General features: G+C 39.2%; 1 protein-coding gene across 1 annotated transcript in view; it reads left to right on the forward strand.

Moving 5' to 3' along the window:
• The window catches only part of Gml (glycosylphosphatidylinositol anchored molecule like), a 43,614-nt gene extending 25,186 nt beyond the window's left edge, over positions 1 to 18,428 (forward strand). Inside the window, exon 4 of the mRNA XM_046449141.2 lies at positions 18,002 to 18,428. Coding sequence (XP_046305097.1) covers positions 18,002 to 18,294 — 293 coding nt within the window. The 3' untranslated portion in view covers positions 18,295 to 18,428. The remainder of the gene's footprint in view (positions 1 to 18,001) is intronic.
• Positions 18,429 to 18,789: the final 361 nt, after the last annotated feature.

Genomic DNA, 18,789 nt, shown 5'->3' on the forward strand with positions numbered 1-18,789 from the left:
GGTGAGAGTGGACATCCTTGTCTTGTTCCTGATTTTATAGGAAATGCTTTCAGTTATTCTCCATTCAGTGTTCTGTTGGCTTTAGGTTTTCCTTATATAGGCTTTGTGAAAACGAGGTAGATTTCTTCTATCCATGGTCTCATCAGTTGTTCTTTAACATATACACGTGTTAAATTTTCTTTGAGAGCATCATGTGATTTTTGTCCTTAATTCTATTTAGATGATTAATTACACATATTGATTTGCATATGAGAGACCAACCTTTCATTGCTGGGATGAAACCAACTTGATCATGGACATTTTTTTCTTTTGTTAATTAGAGCTTTATGACTATACATAGTAGTTGAATTCATCCTGACAAACTCATACATGCATGAAAATTGATTTCAATTCATTAGCCCCTGTTTTCCTTCCCATCCTTCCCTGCTTCTTCCTCTGCTCTACTAGATTCCTTTTGCTTGTCTATTAATTTGTATTTAATTGGTTCTTTCTGTAATCTTATTATTTCCTCCCCCTTTTAAAATTTTATTCTAACTTCCACATATGAGAGAAAACATCAACCTTTGAGTTTCTGAGCTTGGCTAATTTCATTTAGCAGTCTCCATTTCCACCCAATGGAAAATGGGTGGAAATGGAGACTGCTAAATGAAATTAGCCAAGCTCAGAAAATTTCATTCTTTTTAACAGCTAAGTAGAACTCCATGGAGACTGTTAAATGAAATTAGCCAAGCTCAAAAAAATTCATTCTTTTTAACAGCTGGGTAGAACTCCATTATGTGTGTGTGTGTATACATGCACGTGCACACACACACAATTTCTTATTCCATTGCTCTATTGATGAGCGTCACAAATTTAGCTGTTGTGAATTGTGCTGCTATAAACGTTGATGTGGCTGTGTCACTGTAGTATGTCAATTTTAGATCTTTTTGGGAGAATACCCAGAAGGGGAATAGCTGGGTCCTATGGTGGTTCCATCCCTAGGTTTTGGAGGGATCTCCAAACTGCTTTGCAGAGTGTTTGCATTAGTCTGTAGTCCCACCAACAATGGGCAAGTGTTCCTTTCTCTCACCACGTAGCCAGTATTTATTGTTGTTTGTATTTTTGATCCTTGCCATTCTGACTGGAGTGAGATGGAATCTTAATGTAGTTTTGATTTGCATTTCCCTGATTGCTAGACATGTTGACATATTTTCATGTGTTTATTGATTTCTGTTTAGTTCTTTTGTCCATTTATTGATTGGGTTATTTGCTTTTTTGGTGCTAAGGTTTTTTAGTTCTTTGTATATTCTGTATATTAATCCCCTATCAGAGGAGTAGCTGGCCAAGATTTTCTCCCATTCTATAGGCTCTCTCTTCATGCTCTTGTTTCCTTAGCTGTGCAGAAGGTTTTTAGTTTAAGGCTATTCCACTTATTGATTGTTGATTTTACTTCTTGTGCTTTTGGGGGTCTTAAGAAGTCTGTGCCACCACTGATATGATGGCATGTTGACCCTGTGTTTTATTCTAGCAGTTGTAAGATTTCTGGTATAATTCCCAAGTCTTTGACCCATTTCAATTTGAGTTTTGTGCAGGGTGAAAGAGGTTTAACTTCATTTTCCTATGTTTAGCTATCCAGTTATCCCAGCACCTTTTGTTAAAAGGCTATCTTTTCTCCAAGATATGTTTTTGGTACCTTTGTCAAATATCAGATGGCTAAAGATTTGTACTACAGTTCTGTAGTACAATTTCAGATCAAGTATTGTGATGCTTCCTGCTTCACTTTTCTTGCTTAGTATTGCTTTGGCCATTCTGGGTCTCTTATTCTTCCAAACAAATTTAAGAATTGTTTTTTTCTAATTCTGAACAAAGAATGTATTTTGTCAGAAATTGCATTGAATCTGTGTATTGCTTTTGGTAGTATGGCCATTTTGATAATACTAATTCTGCCTATCCAAGAACATGGGATGTCTTTCCATTTTCTAAGGTCATTTTCAATTTTTTTCTTTGGTGTTCTGTAATGTTGATTACAGAGCTCTTTTACCTCCTCGGTTAGACTAATTCTCGAGTTTTTTTTTTTTTTTGAGATAACTGTGAATTGGATAGTTTTCCTGATTTCTTCCTTGACTGAATCATTGTTGGAGTATAGAAAAGCTATTGATTTATGGGTGTTGATCTTCTCTCTTGTTACTTTGCTAAATTCATTTGTAAGCTCTAGAAGTTTTCTCTTGGATTTTTTTTTTTTTGGATCTTCTACATATAGGATCATATCATTAGCACACAAGAGAGTTTGATTTCTTCTTTTCCTATTTGAATCTCATTAATTTTCCTTTTCTTGCCTGATTGCTCTGGCTAATATTTAAGGACTGTATTGAATAGGAGTGGTAAGAGTGTACAGCCCTGCCTTACTCCTGAATCTAGTAGAAATGCTTTTAGTTTTTCTCCATTTAGTATGATATTGGCTTTGGGTTTGTCATAAATGGCCTTTACAATGTTGAGGTAAGTTCCTCTGATCTCTAGCTTCTCCAGCATTTTTAACACAATGGGTATTGGATCCATTCATATCACAGGCCTTTTCTGCATCTATAGAGATGATCATGCAATTTTTGTTCTTAATTCTGTTTGATGAATCACATTACTGTTTGCCTATGTTGAATCAACTTTGCATTCCTGGAATGAAACCCACGTCATCATGGTGTATTAGTTTCTTTATGCTAATATTTTATTTAGGGTTTTTGTATCTATATTCATCAGGGATATTGATCTGTAGTTTTTTTTCTTGATGTGTCTTTGTCTGGTTTTGGTAACAGAGTTATCCTACCTTGATAAAACGTATTTGGGAATGTTCCCTCTCTTTCGTTTTCCTGAAATAATTTGAGAAAGACATGTTAGTTCTTCTATAAAGATCTGGTAAAACTCAGCTGAGAAACTATCAGATCCAGGCTATCAGATCCTTTTGGAAGGCTTCTAATTGCTATTTCAATCTCATTACTTGATATTATTTTATCTAGCATTTATGTATCTTCCTGGCAGGTCATATGTGTCTAAAAATATGTCCATGTCTTCCAGATTTTCCAGTTTATTGAAGTGTAAATTTTCAAAATAGGATCTGATAACCCTCTGGATTTCAAAGGGTTCTCAAATACCTCCTTTTTCATCTCTCATCTTGATTTGCTTCTTAACTTTTCTTTTGGTTAATTTGGTTAAGGTTTTGCCAATTTTATCATTTCAAAGAACTAACTCTTCATTACATTGATCCTGTGTATTTTTTTGGTTATTCTCAATTTCATTGATATTTTTTCTGATGATCTTAATTTTTACCTGTCTTCTACTGGTTTGGGGTTAGTTTGCTCTTCTTTTTCTAAGCTGGGGCATAAGCTTATTTATTTGGGGTCTCTCTGATTTTTTAATGTAGACATTCATTGCTATAAATTTGCCTCTTAGAACTGCTTTCACATTGTCACAGAAATTTTGATATGTTGTGCCTTTGTTGTCATTTATTTCTAAGAATTTCTTGATTTCTATTATCATTTCTTCTTTGGTACACTCTTCATTTAAGAGAGTATTGTTCAATTTCCATGAGTTTAACAACGTGGTTTTTATTTTTCTTGCTGTTGATTTTCAGTTTCATTCTATTATGATCTGATAGGATACATGGGTATATCATTTTTTTATATTTGCTAAGATTTGATTTGTGGCTTAGAATACGATCTGTTTTGGAAAAAGTTCCACGCAGAGCTGAGAAGGTAAATTCAGCTGTTTCATGGTGGAATATTCTGTAGATGTCCATTAGGTCCATTTGATTCATAGTGCTATTTAGGTTGAAGATATCTTTGCTGACTTTTTGTTTTGATGGCCTGTCTATTGATAATAAGAGTATTTTTAAATCCCCAGTATTATTGTTTTGGGGGTCTATGTGGAATTTAATATCATGGAGTATATTTTCCATGTATCTGGGTGCATTGACATTTGGGGAGTAAATGTTTACTCTGGTAATGTCTTCTTGTTGGATTGTTCCCTTTACTAGGATGTAATGTCCTTTGTCTCTTCTGATTAATATTTTTTTGGGGGGCTGGGGATGTGGCTCAAGCGGTAGCGCGCTCGCCTAGCATGCGTGCGGCCCGGGTTCGATCCTCAGCACCACATACAAACAAAGATGTTGTGTCCGCCGAAAACTAAACAATAAATATTTAAAAAAATATATTTTTTTTGGTACTGGGAATTGAATCTAGGGGTCCTTAACCACTGAGCCATATCCATAACTTTTTTTTTTTAGTATTTTGTCTTGAGACAGGGTCTTGCTAAGTTGCTTAGGGCCTCACTAAGATGCTGAGGCAGGCTTTGAACTTGCAATCCTCCTGCCTCAGTCTTCCAAGTCTCTGGGATTACAGGCATGTGCCACCATGCCATGCTTCTTCTAATTAATTTTTGCTTGAAATCTACTTTTTCAGATATGAGAATAGGTATTCCTGCTTGATTTATTGGACCAGATGCCTGGAATATTTTTTGCCATTCTTTTACCTTCTGCATGTAGGTGTCTCAGTTGGGTCTCTTATAAATAGCATATATAGCTGAATTTTGTTTTTTGATCCATTCTGCTAATCTGTGTCTTTTATTGGGGAGTTGAGGCTACTGACATTCAGTGTTAGTATGGATATGTGTTTGTGCTTTCCTGCCTTTTTTTTTTTGCTATATTTTTTATCCTGTCTTACTTCTTAATGGATCATTATTCTGTTGATCTTCCCTTGTTTGTGGGCTTTGGGGATTGTTTTTTCATTCCTCTGTGTGAAATTTATCTTTGAGTATTCTTTGTAGTGATGGTTTGGTGTTCATGAATTCTTTTAGTTTATTTTTGTTGTGGAATGTTTTTTTAAAATTTCCCCCTTGAATTTGAAACTGAGTTTTGCTGGGTATACTAACCCTGGATGACAGTTGTTTTCATGTAGGATTTGGAATATCTCATTCCAGGCTCTCCTTAATATTAGGATCTAAGTAGAGAAATCAGAAGTGAGTCTTGTTGATTTGCCTCTAAATGTGATCTATTGTTTTTCCCTTGGGGCCTTTAATATTCTTTCCTTGTTTTCTATGTTAGGCATTTTTATTATGATATGGCTCAGTAAGCTTCTCATTGGGTAGGTCACTTTGGGGTCCTGTAAGCCTTGTATGTAGATATCTATCTCATTTCTGTTTTCTGTAACTATCTCCTTGAAAATGTTCTTTATGCCTTTAGTTTGTATTTCCATGTTCTTTTCTATCCCAGTGATTCTCAGGTTAGTTCTTTTAAAGTTATCCCAGACTCTTGTATTCTGGTCATGCTCTATAATTTTTTCTCCTTTGCTGCTTTCTGTGTATTCAGGATCATCTAGCCTGTCTTCAGTGCCTGAAGTTCTGTCTTCAAGGGCAGAGGTTCTTTTTTTTTATATCATCTAGTCTGTTATGAATACTTTCAAGTGAGTTTGTCATTTGATTGATCTTGTCTTTAATTTCTAGGAATTCTGCTTGGTTTCTTTCACTTTTTCTATTTATTAAAAGTCTTTCATCTCCTGTAATCACTCTCTTAATTTCTTCCTTAGATGTTCTTTGTTCATCAGTTTTTTATAATCTTTCTCTGGGTTTTTGTCTACCTCACTCTCAGTGGATTCCTTTGTTGAGGGATCGTGGATTTTGGGAGGAGATATTTTTGCCTGTTTTTTCATGTTTTCAGAGGTATTGGTCTTGAAGTGGTTTCTTCTGCTTTATTTTTTAGGGCACAGTTTTCAATTGCTAAAGTGTCCTAGGGTGATCTGGATTGAGATCTCCTCATAGGTATGGTGTCCACAGCCTTTGTGTTATTTCACTCTTTTTCTGTCATAGCAATGGATATCCATAGGTGGGACCTGAGAGCCCACCCTAAGCTGTTTACACTTGGGGCTCATTTGTAAGTTACGTTTTTGTCTCTTCTGTTCTTTGTATTAAAGTATTGCTGAAGATTGAATGTCATTAATTTGTGTGTGGAGCAAGGCACTGTCTTTGGGTTGAGTTTAGTGCAGCAGCAGAGTTTCTTTTTTTTTAATTTTTATTTATTTATTTATTTTTTAGTCATACATGACAGTAGAATGCATTTTGATATATAATACATACATGGAATGTACGTACATCAATCATATTGTCTATTCTATTCTGCCAGCAGCCGAGTTTCTACCCTGTGATTTTGTAGTGTCCCTGCAGGTTTCCAGTACCTCACAGATTAGGGGAAAACAAATAATAGCAACAACCAATGCAAATAATATACAGAATTAAATTAAATACTTGGTTCCTGCTATGACATCTACAATGTTAATTGACACAGACACACATACACATACACACACAAACACACACACAAAACTCAGAAATGGTAGGGTCAGCAGTTGCCATTAATAAAAACAATAAGTAACCATGTATTATATCTGGCATTAAATCAAACAGTAGGTGTCAAGTTTGGCATCCACAGCAGTAATAATTGCAACAATATTAATGGTTGGGGCAGATGGTATATAAACCAATTAGTTCTAAAAGATGATAAGAATACAGTTAATTAAGAGAAAAGAAAATATGATGGAAAGTTAGAAAAGAGTTTACAGTTTCAAAAAGTGAACAGAGAAAATGCAAAAGAGGTGTAGGTATGATGGTTCTTAAAGGAGAAGGAGGAAAAAATAGAAGTAAAAAATGAAGTGAAGAGTGAAAGAGAAAACAATAGAATTTGGCTGTTAGCAGAAGAAAAGAGAAACGAGAGAAACAGACAAATTAAAATCAATATAAAACAGTACCAAAATATACTAATCAAAACCCTCAATCTTCAAAAGACAAAGCAAGGAAAAATAACTACATTTAAAAAATGCTACAAATGAGAGAAAAAGAAACAAATATGTATAGTGTACATGTCCATGAATCAAATCAGCACAAAACACACACACATACACAAAAGGGAAAAAGATTCATAATGAAAAATTAAGGAATTTTTTCAGCATAGTCAATGAGCATATATGTTCACTGTGTCCAACTGTCTTTCTTTCCTCCTTCTTGAGCTGTCTACTAAGCACGAGAATTAAGGGCCAAGGGTTGTTAAACCCTTCCTATTTTTGTGTTGCTAGCCAAGTGGCCAGTTGAAGTTAAAAATTCTCAGCTTCCCTTCTCACCAGTATGAGGTAGGATGGGGTGGGAAGTACTGTCAGCTGGAGTTTTGTCTGCACAGACCAGGCGATGCACTCCCAAGGCAGAGCTGCTGCAGAGTTCTGTGAGTGGATTCCCTTAGGTGGGGCTAAGGTCTAATCAGGCCTGGGGGGGTGGGTTTGTTGGGTGGTGATTGATCTTGAGAGATTAGATCAGCACACTTCTAAGGGCTGCAGTTGCTGATGTCTGCTGGGAATCTGGATCCCAGGAGTTTCCCCAGGATTCTGCTTGTGGAGTAGAGGAGCAAATCTTTTACCCTCTCTGCTGCCTAAGAACAGCCATTCCAGGCTTCCCAGGCATAGTTCCAGAGCATGTTCACATCCATCCATTTGAATTTCCCATCTGCTTCAGCTGGTTCTAGAGCCACCAGACTCAAAATGGGAAGCAGGCCGGGATCCCCTTTGCTTTTCTGACTTGAATCTCTCTGGATAAAATATTCTTTGTGCCTGTTGCGCTCTTGTTCTGATAAGTGCAGCCTAGGTCATGCAACAGGTACTTGTTAGGACCCTGTAGTTAGCTGTCTTGCCTCAATTAGTCCTGTGGCAGCAGCTGCAAGATGGTGCCTGCCTCAGCTCTCCAGGGCCTGTTGGAAACACAGGGTGCTTTTCATGCACCAGTGGATGATGCAGCCTCTGGATCAGCCAAGGACAGACTACTTTTCTGATCTCAGGATTTTCCGTACTAAATCTGTCCATTGTGTTTCTGGCATTCTCACTCCCTCTGTGCTGATCCAGCGCTGCTGTCGCAACCAGGTTGGCTCCAGTGTATTCTCTCTTCTTTGTTTAATGTATCCAGATTTGTGAGTCTTCAAGACACTCTATCTATTATTGAGTTTTAGTGAAATCCCTCTTTCACCTGACTCATAGAGAAGCAGTATTCCTGCTTGCCGCCCGCAACCTGCATGGGCAGCTGAACTTAAGGTTGCTCATGTGAATTTCCTGGGACACCAAATAAAACACAGACACACACTTTACCTTTAAATCAAGCTTCAGGACGGCTCCTCCACTCTCGACCTCAAGCTCCCCAAATGGGAGAGCGAGGAAAGTCACAAGAGGCTGCCAAGAGAGAGAGGACACGTTCGGAAGTGAGCTTTTATTGGGGGGACCCTCATTCTTAGAAAGTTCCATCTAAAAAAGGTCAGGAGGGGCAGGGTCACAAGGACAGATGAGTGTAATTTGACCCAAGGGGCTGCAGGACGGCACACCTACACCTGAAGGCACATCCTCTACCTCCAAGATGGGGACAGTGTCCAGATCACTAAGAAAGTAGATGGACAGAGCCTCTCCACCCACGGGAAGGAGAATGTGAATCATTCAATGAGACATCTTCCCACATATTCCCCCTTTTTTCTTTGAAAAAGTAGGTGATTGGTCACTTTTTTGAGTCCTTGAATCCTTGTTTTGAAGGCTCACCATCCTATAATTACAATACAAGAGAGAATAATACAAGAATATACCATGCAGAATGCTTAAGAATGTTTCCAGGTTAAAGCCATTCAATTCTCTCAGTATTTGATCAGCTAAAGAAGTAGGATCCGAAAAATCAATCTTACTTTTTTGTATAACGTGAATATGATGATGGAGCTCCAAAAGATCTAAGCTGTTGTTATTATTTTGCCAAATACCCAACAAATGGTTTTTAATCTTCTCCCAATCCCATTGGGAAGCATTGTATTTGGCAGCAGTAATACACACATACTTATAGCTAGCACAACTTTTAAGTCTTTCCTTGAATTTCAAAGCAGAAAGTTAATTACCAATATTTATGACAGTATCCTCTAAGGCATTTAGCTTAGTCTCAATCCTTTCATCAATATTTATTTGATTATGAAGAGCATTGGAAGTATTCTGAGCCAAATTATTAAGAAAATTTGCATGTTGAATATTTTGAGATATGGCCACTGAAGCTGTTACTGTTGAAGCAATAAAAGAAACCAAGGCAACAATTCCCACTATTGAGTCCAAGAGCACGTTTAGGTCTCGCTAGCTGGGCATGTATTTGTTTTAAGACTTGAAAACCAGTATCAGTGTACCATGGTTCTGAAATATTAGTTGGTAATAAGACAAAAGAGGGCTGATGGAGTAACAGTGTTACTTTTACTTTATTATATCTGGTGCTACAGTTAGTTAAATTACATTTACTACATGTTACAAGATAGCTATCATCTTTCCATTTAACTTTTACATTTCCAGTAATTAAAACGTAAGGAGATTGAACTCAGGCTCATAAGCTATAGCAAGAACCTTCCTTACAGTTCTTGCCTACAGAGTCTGGTATAGGTTTGTCAGTAAAATGTAAGCATTCTGAGGCAGCAGTTAAGTGCCAAACATCTTTCTGAATGCCACCTTCGCAGAAGGTCAAGATGTTGCTAACAAATCCTCCAGGATTCATGACATTACTCTTGTGCAACTGCCTTTTGTCAATTTTAATAGACTAGTCCAAAATATACCCACTATTTCTAGACACCTTATGTTGTACTGGAAAAGTATTTATACAATCCATCGCTTAGGAAAGGTGCCATTTTCTATCACAGAATGGTTAGGACAAGAGGTATTCGTGGATGTTCTGCTGAGATGACTGGTTTGTTATGAGAAAGTCCCATTTTAATAACTGATCTGATATAAGGTTTTGAGTCTCCATTAACAGTACTATTAATTGGTCTAGGTCTCCGAACTGCTGTCTTTTCCTCAAATGACACTTTTAGACAGTCAGCATGTTTATCGTGGGACCAACACAAAGGTAATTAGGCACTGTAGCCAGAATAATTAAATCCAGTCACATGATTGGGAGTAATATGAGTGTCTGTAAATCCTCCCATCATGTATGAGTCATTAGTAAATACTGGGATGGATTCTCCAGACCACACTGCTGGGTGTACTAGAGGTGGATCTGGAAAATATAGTCCAATAAGTTTCTCCCTGATTCTCTTTTACCTGACAGCTCAACAGAGCTATTATAGCAGCAAGCATCATCATTGGAGATTAACTTTTCCTTGCTGTTGAATCATTTATGTAGCCTGCAATTGTCAATTTCTTCAGGTCCTTCCATGAGATAAGCTTCCTCGTTCAGTTTCTTGGGGTCATCACTCTTCTCTTCTTTCAAGGTTTCTTCTTTTTGAGGGAAGGCTTCTTTGGGTCAATCTTCAGTCGTTTGAATCTTGGTTCTATGTCTTCCATGCCAGATGGCGCATTTAGGTACCCGAATAGGATGAAAAGCACCTTCTGGAAAAATACAAGCATGACCTCTACCCCACGTAGTCACTGGATATGGTCCTTTCCATTGTCCAGTCTGTAAGTCCTTCCACCAAACTCAGCCTAAAGGGCCTGTTGCTGTAGAAGACATGTCGCTTAGTTGCAGTGTGACCTTCTGAGTCACAATATGGAAAATTTAAAACAAACAGCATGATTGAGATTATTTTGGGGAGTCATAGTCCTATCTCCCCCTTTTAGTTTTTGTAATCGTAGCTTAATAGATAAATGAGCTTGTTCTACAATGGCTTGACTTTGAGGGTTGTAAGGAATACCTGTTTTATGGTCAGTATAAACTCTTGGCAAAATTGTTGAAAGGAAGAGCTTACATAAGCCGGTGCCTTATCAGTTTTAATCTGTAAAGGACATCCTTATACTGCAAAGGCAGCTAAACAATGAGAAATAACATGTTGAATATTTTCTTTTGCATGGGCTGTAGCAAAGCTAAATCTAGAGTAAGTATCTACAATTATATGTACATAATATTGTTTACCAAATTAATGAATGTGAGTTACATCCATATGCCATAATTGATTTGGTTTGATCCATGGGGATTTACCCCAGATGGTAAAGATGGAGTGTGTATAACACACTGGGGGTAGTGACGTACAATTTGATGAGCTTGTTCTCTGGTTATATTAAGTTTTTTATGTAAGCTAGAAGCATTTTGATGATGTAAAGAATGCGAAGCTTGTGCACAGTCATACAAAGATATTTGCTGACAAACAGCAACCAATTTATCAATCTTCTCATTACTTCATGTTAGGGGCCCTGGAAGATTAGTGTGGGCCCATATATGACCTATAAAACATGGGTGCTTTCACATTTGTACCATCCTTTGTAGGGTATGAAACAAATTGAATAACTCTTGTGATTATGTATATCCAGTAATTGAAGTTTCAATATTTTTCTTAATCCCTACTGCATATAAGCTGTCAGAATAAATATTAAACGGCTCATTTGCAAAATGACTTAAAGCACAAATGAGAGCTTGTAGTTCTGCTCGTTGGGCAGAAGCATATGAGGTTTGTATTACCTCTATATGAACATGCCTATAAAAACCTGCTTTAGGGCTGGGGATGTAGCTCAAGTGGTAACACGCTTGCCTGGCATGTGCAGGGTGCTGGGTTCAATCCTCAGCACCACATAAGAATAAAATAAAGATGTTGTGTTGGGCTGGGGTTGTGGCTCAGAGGTACAGTGCTTGCCTAGCACATGCAAGTCCCTGGGTTCGATTCTCAGCACCACAGAAAAAAATAAAATAAATAAAATAAAAAGTGTTGTGTTCAACTACAACTAAAAAATAAAATTAAAAAAGATGTTGTGTCCGCTAAAAACTGAAAAATAAATATTAAAAAATTCTCTCTCTCTCTCTCCTCTCTCCTCTCTCTCTCTCGCCTCTCTCTCTCTCTCTCAAAAAATTTTTTTTGGAAAAAAAACAAACAAACCTGCTTTACCTGAACTTGAGCCATCAGTGAATTCTATTAGTGTACCATTTATTGGTTGTGCACATATAATCCTTGGGAAAATAAATGGTGTTATTAATATAAATTGAATAATTTTATCATGAAGATAATGACTCTCTATCTGACCAGAAAAATTAGCAAAAGCTACTTGCCATAAATTAGAAGTTTGAAAGAGCCAGTCATTTTGTTGAGCAAAAAAATGGAATGATTATAATATTAGGTTCTGATCCAAATAGCTGTAAAACTCTTGTTCTGCCCTTTATCACTAATTGAGCAACAAAATCATGAAAAGGAGTTAATGACTTTTGAGGAGAGTGAATTAAATGAATTCACTCAATAACTCCCAGTGTTTGCCATATTGCCGCTGTAGGAGCATGAGCAGTTGGAAATATCAACAAATATATAGGCTCTTGAGAATTAGTAAGCTGAACATTTTTAATAGCAATTTCAACTTTCCTTAAAGCTGTTCTTGCCTCTGCTTTGAGCTGACAAGAAGAACTTGGAGAAGGATCTCCCTGTAATATCTGGAAGAAAGTTAGCTTTAAAGATGGCTTCAGCCAATTAATATCTCCTAATAACTTTTGAAAATTATTAAGAATGTTTAGCTCCTTGACTCTTATTTGTAAGTTTTGAGGATGGATTGTATGTCCTTCAATCATATAACCTAGATATTGAAAAGGAGATGTCCTTTGCACCTTCTGAGGTGCAATGCACAAATCCATTGCTGTGAGTGAAGTCTCTAAAAGGGCAAAAAATTTTAAAAGTACCTCTGAATTAGCATGAGTTAAAAGTATGTCATCCATAAAAATGAATAATATATGCATCAGGGAATTTTTCCCTCACAGGCATGATAGCCTGTGCCACAAAATTCTGACATAGGGTAGGACTGTTACATTCCCTGAGGCAGCACTTTCCAGCAATATCTTTTAACTAGTTCTTTAAAATTAATTGCTGGGACACTAAAGGCAGACTTTTTTACAGTCATCTGGGTGCAAAGGTATAGAGAAAAAACAGTCTTTTAGATCTACTACTATCAAATTATAATCTAAAGGAATAGCTGTAGGAGAAGGAAGCCCAGATTGTGATGCTCCCATGGGCTCTATAACACGGTTAATAGCTCTGAGATCTTGTAATAATCTCCAATTACTAGATTTTTTCTTAATTACAAAGATGGGTGTGTTCCAAAGGCTGAGCATAGGCTCTAAATGACCAGCTTGAAGCTGTTCTTCAACTAACATATGAGCTATTTTAAATTTTCCCATGTTAAGGGCCATTGAGTAACTCATTAATTTTCTCTGTTTTTTTTTGGGGGGGGGTCGGAAAAAAAGGTCAGGGCCCCTACCAAAAATTTTGGCTGAGTGCATTAATTAATCTCTGTCGAGGAGGTTGGATCATAAATAAGTATTCGTCCTGTAAGTTTCTCTCAGTTTCCCTAGGAGTAGATCCTTGATTAAATTCCTCAAATCACCTGATAGAATTTGGAGTTAGTAATAATAATCCCAAGTTGCTTAGAATACCTGTACCTCATAGGCTTACTGGTAATGTGTCCAAAACATGAGGCTTAAAGATTCCAGTGTTACCATCTCTATCTTCCCAGTGAAAATAGATACTGGGCACTCTGGGCAGGTTCAGAGATCTGCCCTATGCCTTCTAAATTGGCTGGCGCGGTATGTAAAGGCCAGTTTTGGGGCCAAAATCGGCGAGATAAAACAGATTTATCTGTCCCAGTATCTGTGATTCCTCGAAATTTTTTAAGATTGATTTTAAGTTCCAGTAGGGGGCACTCCTGCCAGATTAATTGAGCCCAATATACTCAGTCCGGGGCACCTGGAAGTTGAGGTTTTAAGTGGGCTGTCCGCGGAACAACAGGGTAAAAGTACTAAATGTCTTTAGTAGAGAGCCGAATAGCATATTCTGATTTTACAGTGACTGTTAGCTCATCTCTAAAATCTGGATCAACAACTCCTGGTATTACTTGGATTCCCTCTTTAAAACTAATTTGTGCCAAAATTAGGCCTAAAGTACCTGGGGGTAATGGCCCACGGATTCCAGTAGGAACTTGCTGTGGTCCCATTTGAGGTGTTAAATCTATTACCATGGCTGGCCGTACTGTCTGGGTGGAGCTGACTGGTAATAATGACCATCCGCCATGGTGGGTTGTGATGATGTCAAAGCCTGCAACTCTAGCTCTTCCTCTGCACCGATTATTTGGTGGTCCTGGGGTAGGCCTATATTCCATTTTTTGGCTCTGAAGAAGGCGGAAGTGAAGTCAGAAATGGAGGCACGTCACTGCCATATCTGTTCCCATCCCCCCTAGCCATGAAGCTTTTTGTTCTGTAATGCCACTGGCGTGAACCAGGAAAGGTTTCTGCCCTGTTGTGTGCCAAATGCCCAGTCCTACCACAATTAAAACACTGCCCTCGGGAATGGCGTCTCTGGGATTAGAGCTTAAGTACCTGCTTTAAAGTCAAGGTGAGTGTAAAACCTTGTAATTGTGTGGGACCAACATCTGCACAAAGGCGAATGAATTCAGAGACTGTCCCTTTTTTTTTCAATGAGGTGGGAGGATGTCTTGACAAACTTTATTGGCGTTTTCAAATGCTAGCTGTTTAACTATGAATTCAGAAGCGTTTGAATCTCTGATTGACCTGTTAGCTGCCTGGTATAGGCACGCTACAAAATTGGAGAATTGTTCTTCCAGGCCCTGTTTTATCTGATTGAAAGCTAAACTCGTTTGATCTTGGGAAGAAATTTAAAGCCAAGCCTTTTTGGCACATTCAGTGATCTGGTCACAAATGGCTAAATCATAATTTAACTGTCTCTCTAGGTCCGTTATCATTTCTAAGGGAGCTTCAAGATTTTGTCTCTTGTTTCTTTGAGCCTGTTTGGTACAATAATCAGTCCAGTGGGACCACCAGAGGAGATAATCACCCCCAGAAAGGCAAGCATTTGCCATTGAAATTCAATCATTTGGGAGTAAAGGCTCCTGGCATAACGAATTGAGTAGGCTTTGTAAAAATGGCAAGTTAAGGCCACAGGTACCACAAGCATTTTTGAGTTTTTTAAGAGTCTTAAAGGGAACTACAGCGTGCATGTGGACATGCGGTTTTGTTCGTTAATCTGTTCAAAGACTGGAAAAAGCTGAAAACCTGTAATGTCTTCCCCCACTTCCTGTGCTCTTCTAAGGCCACATTGTAGTGGCGTAAGCATGGCAACCACCAGGTCAGAGTAATGACAGAACCTCATTCTCCTGGAGGAGAGCATCTGAATTTGGATGGCGGATGCTGGCCCAGCTAAATGTAATTTAGCAAAGCCCTCCCCAGGTCTTCCTTACCTGTAGACTGAGTCCCCTCAGACTGTGACTCTTTTTCGTCTGTATATTCCTGTCTGTCTTGGTTCTCTTCATTTTGAATTTGCCTCCCAGAAATCCGATGGGGGAAAAATTGTGCTCTATATGTGTAATAAGAATTGCAATGCATTCTGCTGTCTTGTATTTAAAAAAATAAAATCAGTTTAAAAAATTTGATCTGGGCTAGTCTCTTCTCTGGAACACGCCCCTTGGCACTCATCTAAAGCTGCTGACTCTTGTCTGGCTCAGCGGAGACTGAGCTTTTGATTTTAGATCTTACCCTGATGCAGCTTGTCTGCGACTGGAGAGTTGCAGGCTAAGCGAAATTTGACTCTGTCCTCAGTCCCGGTAGGAAAAGACAGAACCACTTCAAAGCAGCCTTGGGCTGTTTCTCCTACTCCAGACTCTCTGAAGCCATTTCAACAAGTCTTGGGGACCACTGGTCCTGATCTAGGTCATCAAAGAGACACGTTTCTAATGCAGTCTACCTTTTGAACACTCTCTATTGTACTTTTAGACAGTTGGCAGAGAGACACCCTTTATATAGTTTTCTACCTAGTTTCTCCCAAGTACATAAATCCGGTACGACTTGTTGACTGTTTTCAGGAACTGGACTAGCTAGGTCCTTTTGATTTGCTTTCCTCTCCCATTGGTTATTGTGTCCAGAATTGTTAAATACATTTCTTTATCTGAAGTCATGGAACTGCCCATGATAATTCTTTAATGTCCTTGGCTCTAAAACTGTCTGCTTCCTCTGTGACCCTTCAAAAATTCAAGGTAAATTAAATTTCTATAGTGCGCTCTCTCTCAGTCATCCTGGAAATTCACCACCGAGCGGTCCCTCATTCTGGTGCCATCTTCTGCCCCCGACCTGCATGGGCAGCTGAACTTAAGGTCGCTCATGTGAATTTCCTGGGACACCAAATAAAACACACACACTTTACCTTTAAATCAAGCTTCAGGAAGGCTCCTCCGCTCTCTACCTCAAGTTCCCCAAATGGGAGAGCGAGGAAAGTCACGAGAGGCTGGCAAGAGAGAGAGGGCACGTTCGGAAGTGAGCTTTTATTGGGGGGACCCTCATTCTTAGAAAGTTCCATCCAAAAAAGGTCAGGAGGGGCAGGGTCACAAGAACAGGTGAGTGTAATTCTACCCAAGGGGCTGCAGGACGGCACACCTACACCTGAAGGCACATCCTCTACCTCTAAGATGGGGACATGTCCAGGTCACTACAAAAGTAGATGGACAGAGCCTCTCCACCCACGGGAAGGAGAATGCCAGTCATTGAGCGAGACAGCTTCCCACGCCCACTGCTTGAATCTCAGCCCAGGAGCAACAAGGAATATAGCCTCCTCTAGCCTGACATCTTTTATTTCAGATCATGGTGATTTTTAATGCAGGTTGGAAATATTTTAAAGAGGATTTTTCTATCTAGGTTGATCGGGATATTTTTCTTTAGTTTTAGTGTTCTTATCTGATTTTTCACTTGGGGATTCTTGAAGGTCTCAGGTGAAGCTTGGATTAGGTAGCTCTGGCTGGCCAAGGTGACAACATTAGTTGTGGAACACTAATGGAATGTGGCATTGTGTCCATGCTGTGGGGAGTTTGGTTTTAAGAGCCTATCACCATTTGCATGTGACTGCAGAAGCTTGAAACAGACTGGGGGTATGAGGGAAGAGCTTGTCCTAGAGGGGTCGTACCAACTACAGGAAATCAGAGAAAGGACAGATAAACATAGGCTGTCCTGCTAATAGTTGAGAGGTTGTTTACCATCTAGGGGTGTTGGGTTCATTATCTTTATTCACCAAAGAATTGAAGAACAGGACACACAGATGGCAAGCAAGCAGTAGGTTTATTGCAAAAGTGATGGTAACAGAGAGAGGAGGGCTCCGGAGCCTGGGGTACAGTGGGGGAGTTTTGACTTGTTCTTTTTATGGTCTCTGGAATATCCTCTTCTTTTTGTGGAGGAGGGTTACTAGGGATTGAACTCAGGGGCATTTGACCACTGAGCCACATCCCCAGCCCTATTTTATATTTGATTTAGAGACATGGTCTCATTGGGTTGCTAAACACCTTGCTTTTGCTGAGGCTGGCTTTGAATTCACAATCCTTCTGCCTCAGCTTCCTGAGCCACTGGGATTACAGGTGTGCACCACTGCTCCCAGCTTCTCTCTCTTCTTCTCCCCTATCCAAGCTCTCCTTGTTATTATTTGTTGGTTCCCCCATGTCCATATATCTGTTTTAGTTTTTCTGTTGGATCTGCTGCTTAAGCGCACAAGTATAGAAGTGTCTGTCTGGGTCCCCCACTTTCATCATTTGGGAAGTTGACCTCCTGGGAAGACCCTCTGCATGCTCCTTTAGTCTGGCCCTACCCCTGACTTTCTCACTCTCCATCTTGCCCTGGCTGCCTGTGCCTTTCTACATCTCCCTCAAGGTTGCCAGGACATAACTAGAAAATGACTTCTGGCTCCACTTAATTTCTAAGAGCTCTAGAACACTTAAGACAAAAAATGAGCAGAATGTTTCATTTGTATATCTACATGACAAAGTGCCAAGATGCCATATGGAGGGCTAGGATAGAAACAAAGATGACAGCATGGACAGAAAAATATCTTTAGAGGAAGTTGTTTTCAATCCTCTTGTGGACTAGAACATTCTCTTTGTCACAAATTCTAGGCAATGGAATGTTGGAACATTTGGGAATGTATGGAGCTAGTCATGTTGAATATTCTGTTGAATAAACCAATGATTTTCATCACCATTTTTTTTTTCAGGTGTGAGCCCTCGTTTATTACTTGTTTACAAGAACTGTACTTGGAATTGCACATTTGTGTATGCTGCTGAACAGCCTCCGGAAACTCCAAGAAGAGTGCTCCCTAATCAATTCTATTTTGCTAATTGTTGTGGTGGTATGTCTTGCAACTCTGGAGGACCTACCAATGTAGAAAGAGATTTTTTACCTCCACAGATAATTGAGGAGGACTTTGTAGCAGAGTCTGCATATTTGGGGAAACCAAAATTTGTCCTGAGCTTTGCTTCCATCATCGTCAGTAATACACTGACTTGAGATGGCCTCTTGGAGTCCATTCATCTTCCCCTGTAGCTCAGAATGCTGCTGTTCTCTCTTGGAGACGCTGATGTGTCAGGCCTCCCGTCGGACCCTTCATGCCTTGTTGTAAGAGCAAAATAAAGGAAAATGCTGTTGGTTGGAAACGTGCCTGAATGCTGGTTTCCCTGCATGTCCTCAGGTTCTGCAGTGAGGCTGCTGCTCTTTTCTGCCTCCCTGCAAATTCAGGAATTCCTCTGTGTTTCATCAGGTGAGCTGCTTTTGTTCCTCGAGGCACTTCTTATGCTCCGTAACTTTAGTGAGATGTAATCACACACCATGCAACCCACCAATTCTGTGTAGAATTGAGGAATGTTTTGTACATTCACAGATTCACCAGTCATCACCACAGTCCAGTTTGGCACACTTATGTGACCTCAAAAATAAACCCTGAAGCTGGGTGCAGTGGCACTCACCTGTAATCCCAGTAATTCGGAAGGCTGAGGCAGGAGGACT

This window comes from Marmota monax, unplaced genomic scaffold, assembly GCF_021218885.2.
Source record: "Marmota monax isolate L192 unplaced genomic scaffold, Marmota_monax_Labrador192_F-V1.1 WCK01_AAM20220418_F8-fsc00073, whole genome shotgun sequence".
Taxonomy (NCBI): domain Eukaryota; kingdom Metazoa; phylum Chordata; class Mammalia; order Rodentia; family Sciuridae; genus Marmota; species Marmota monax.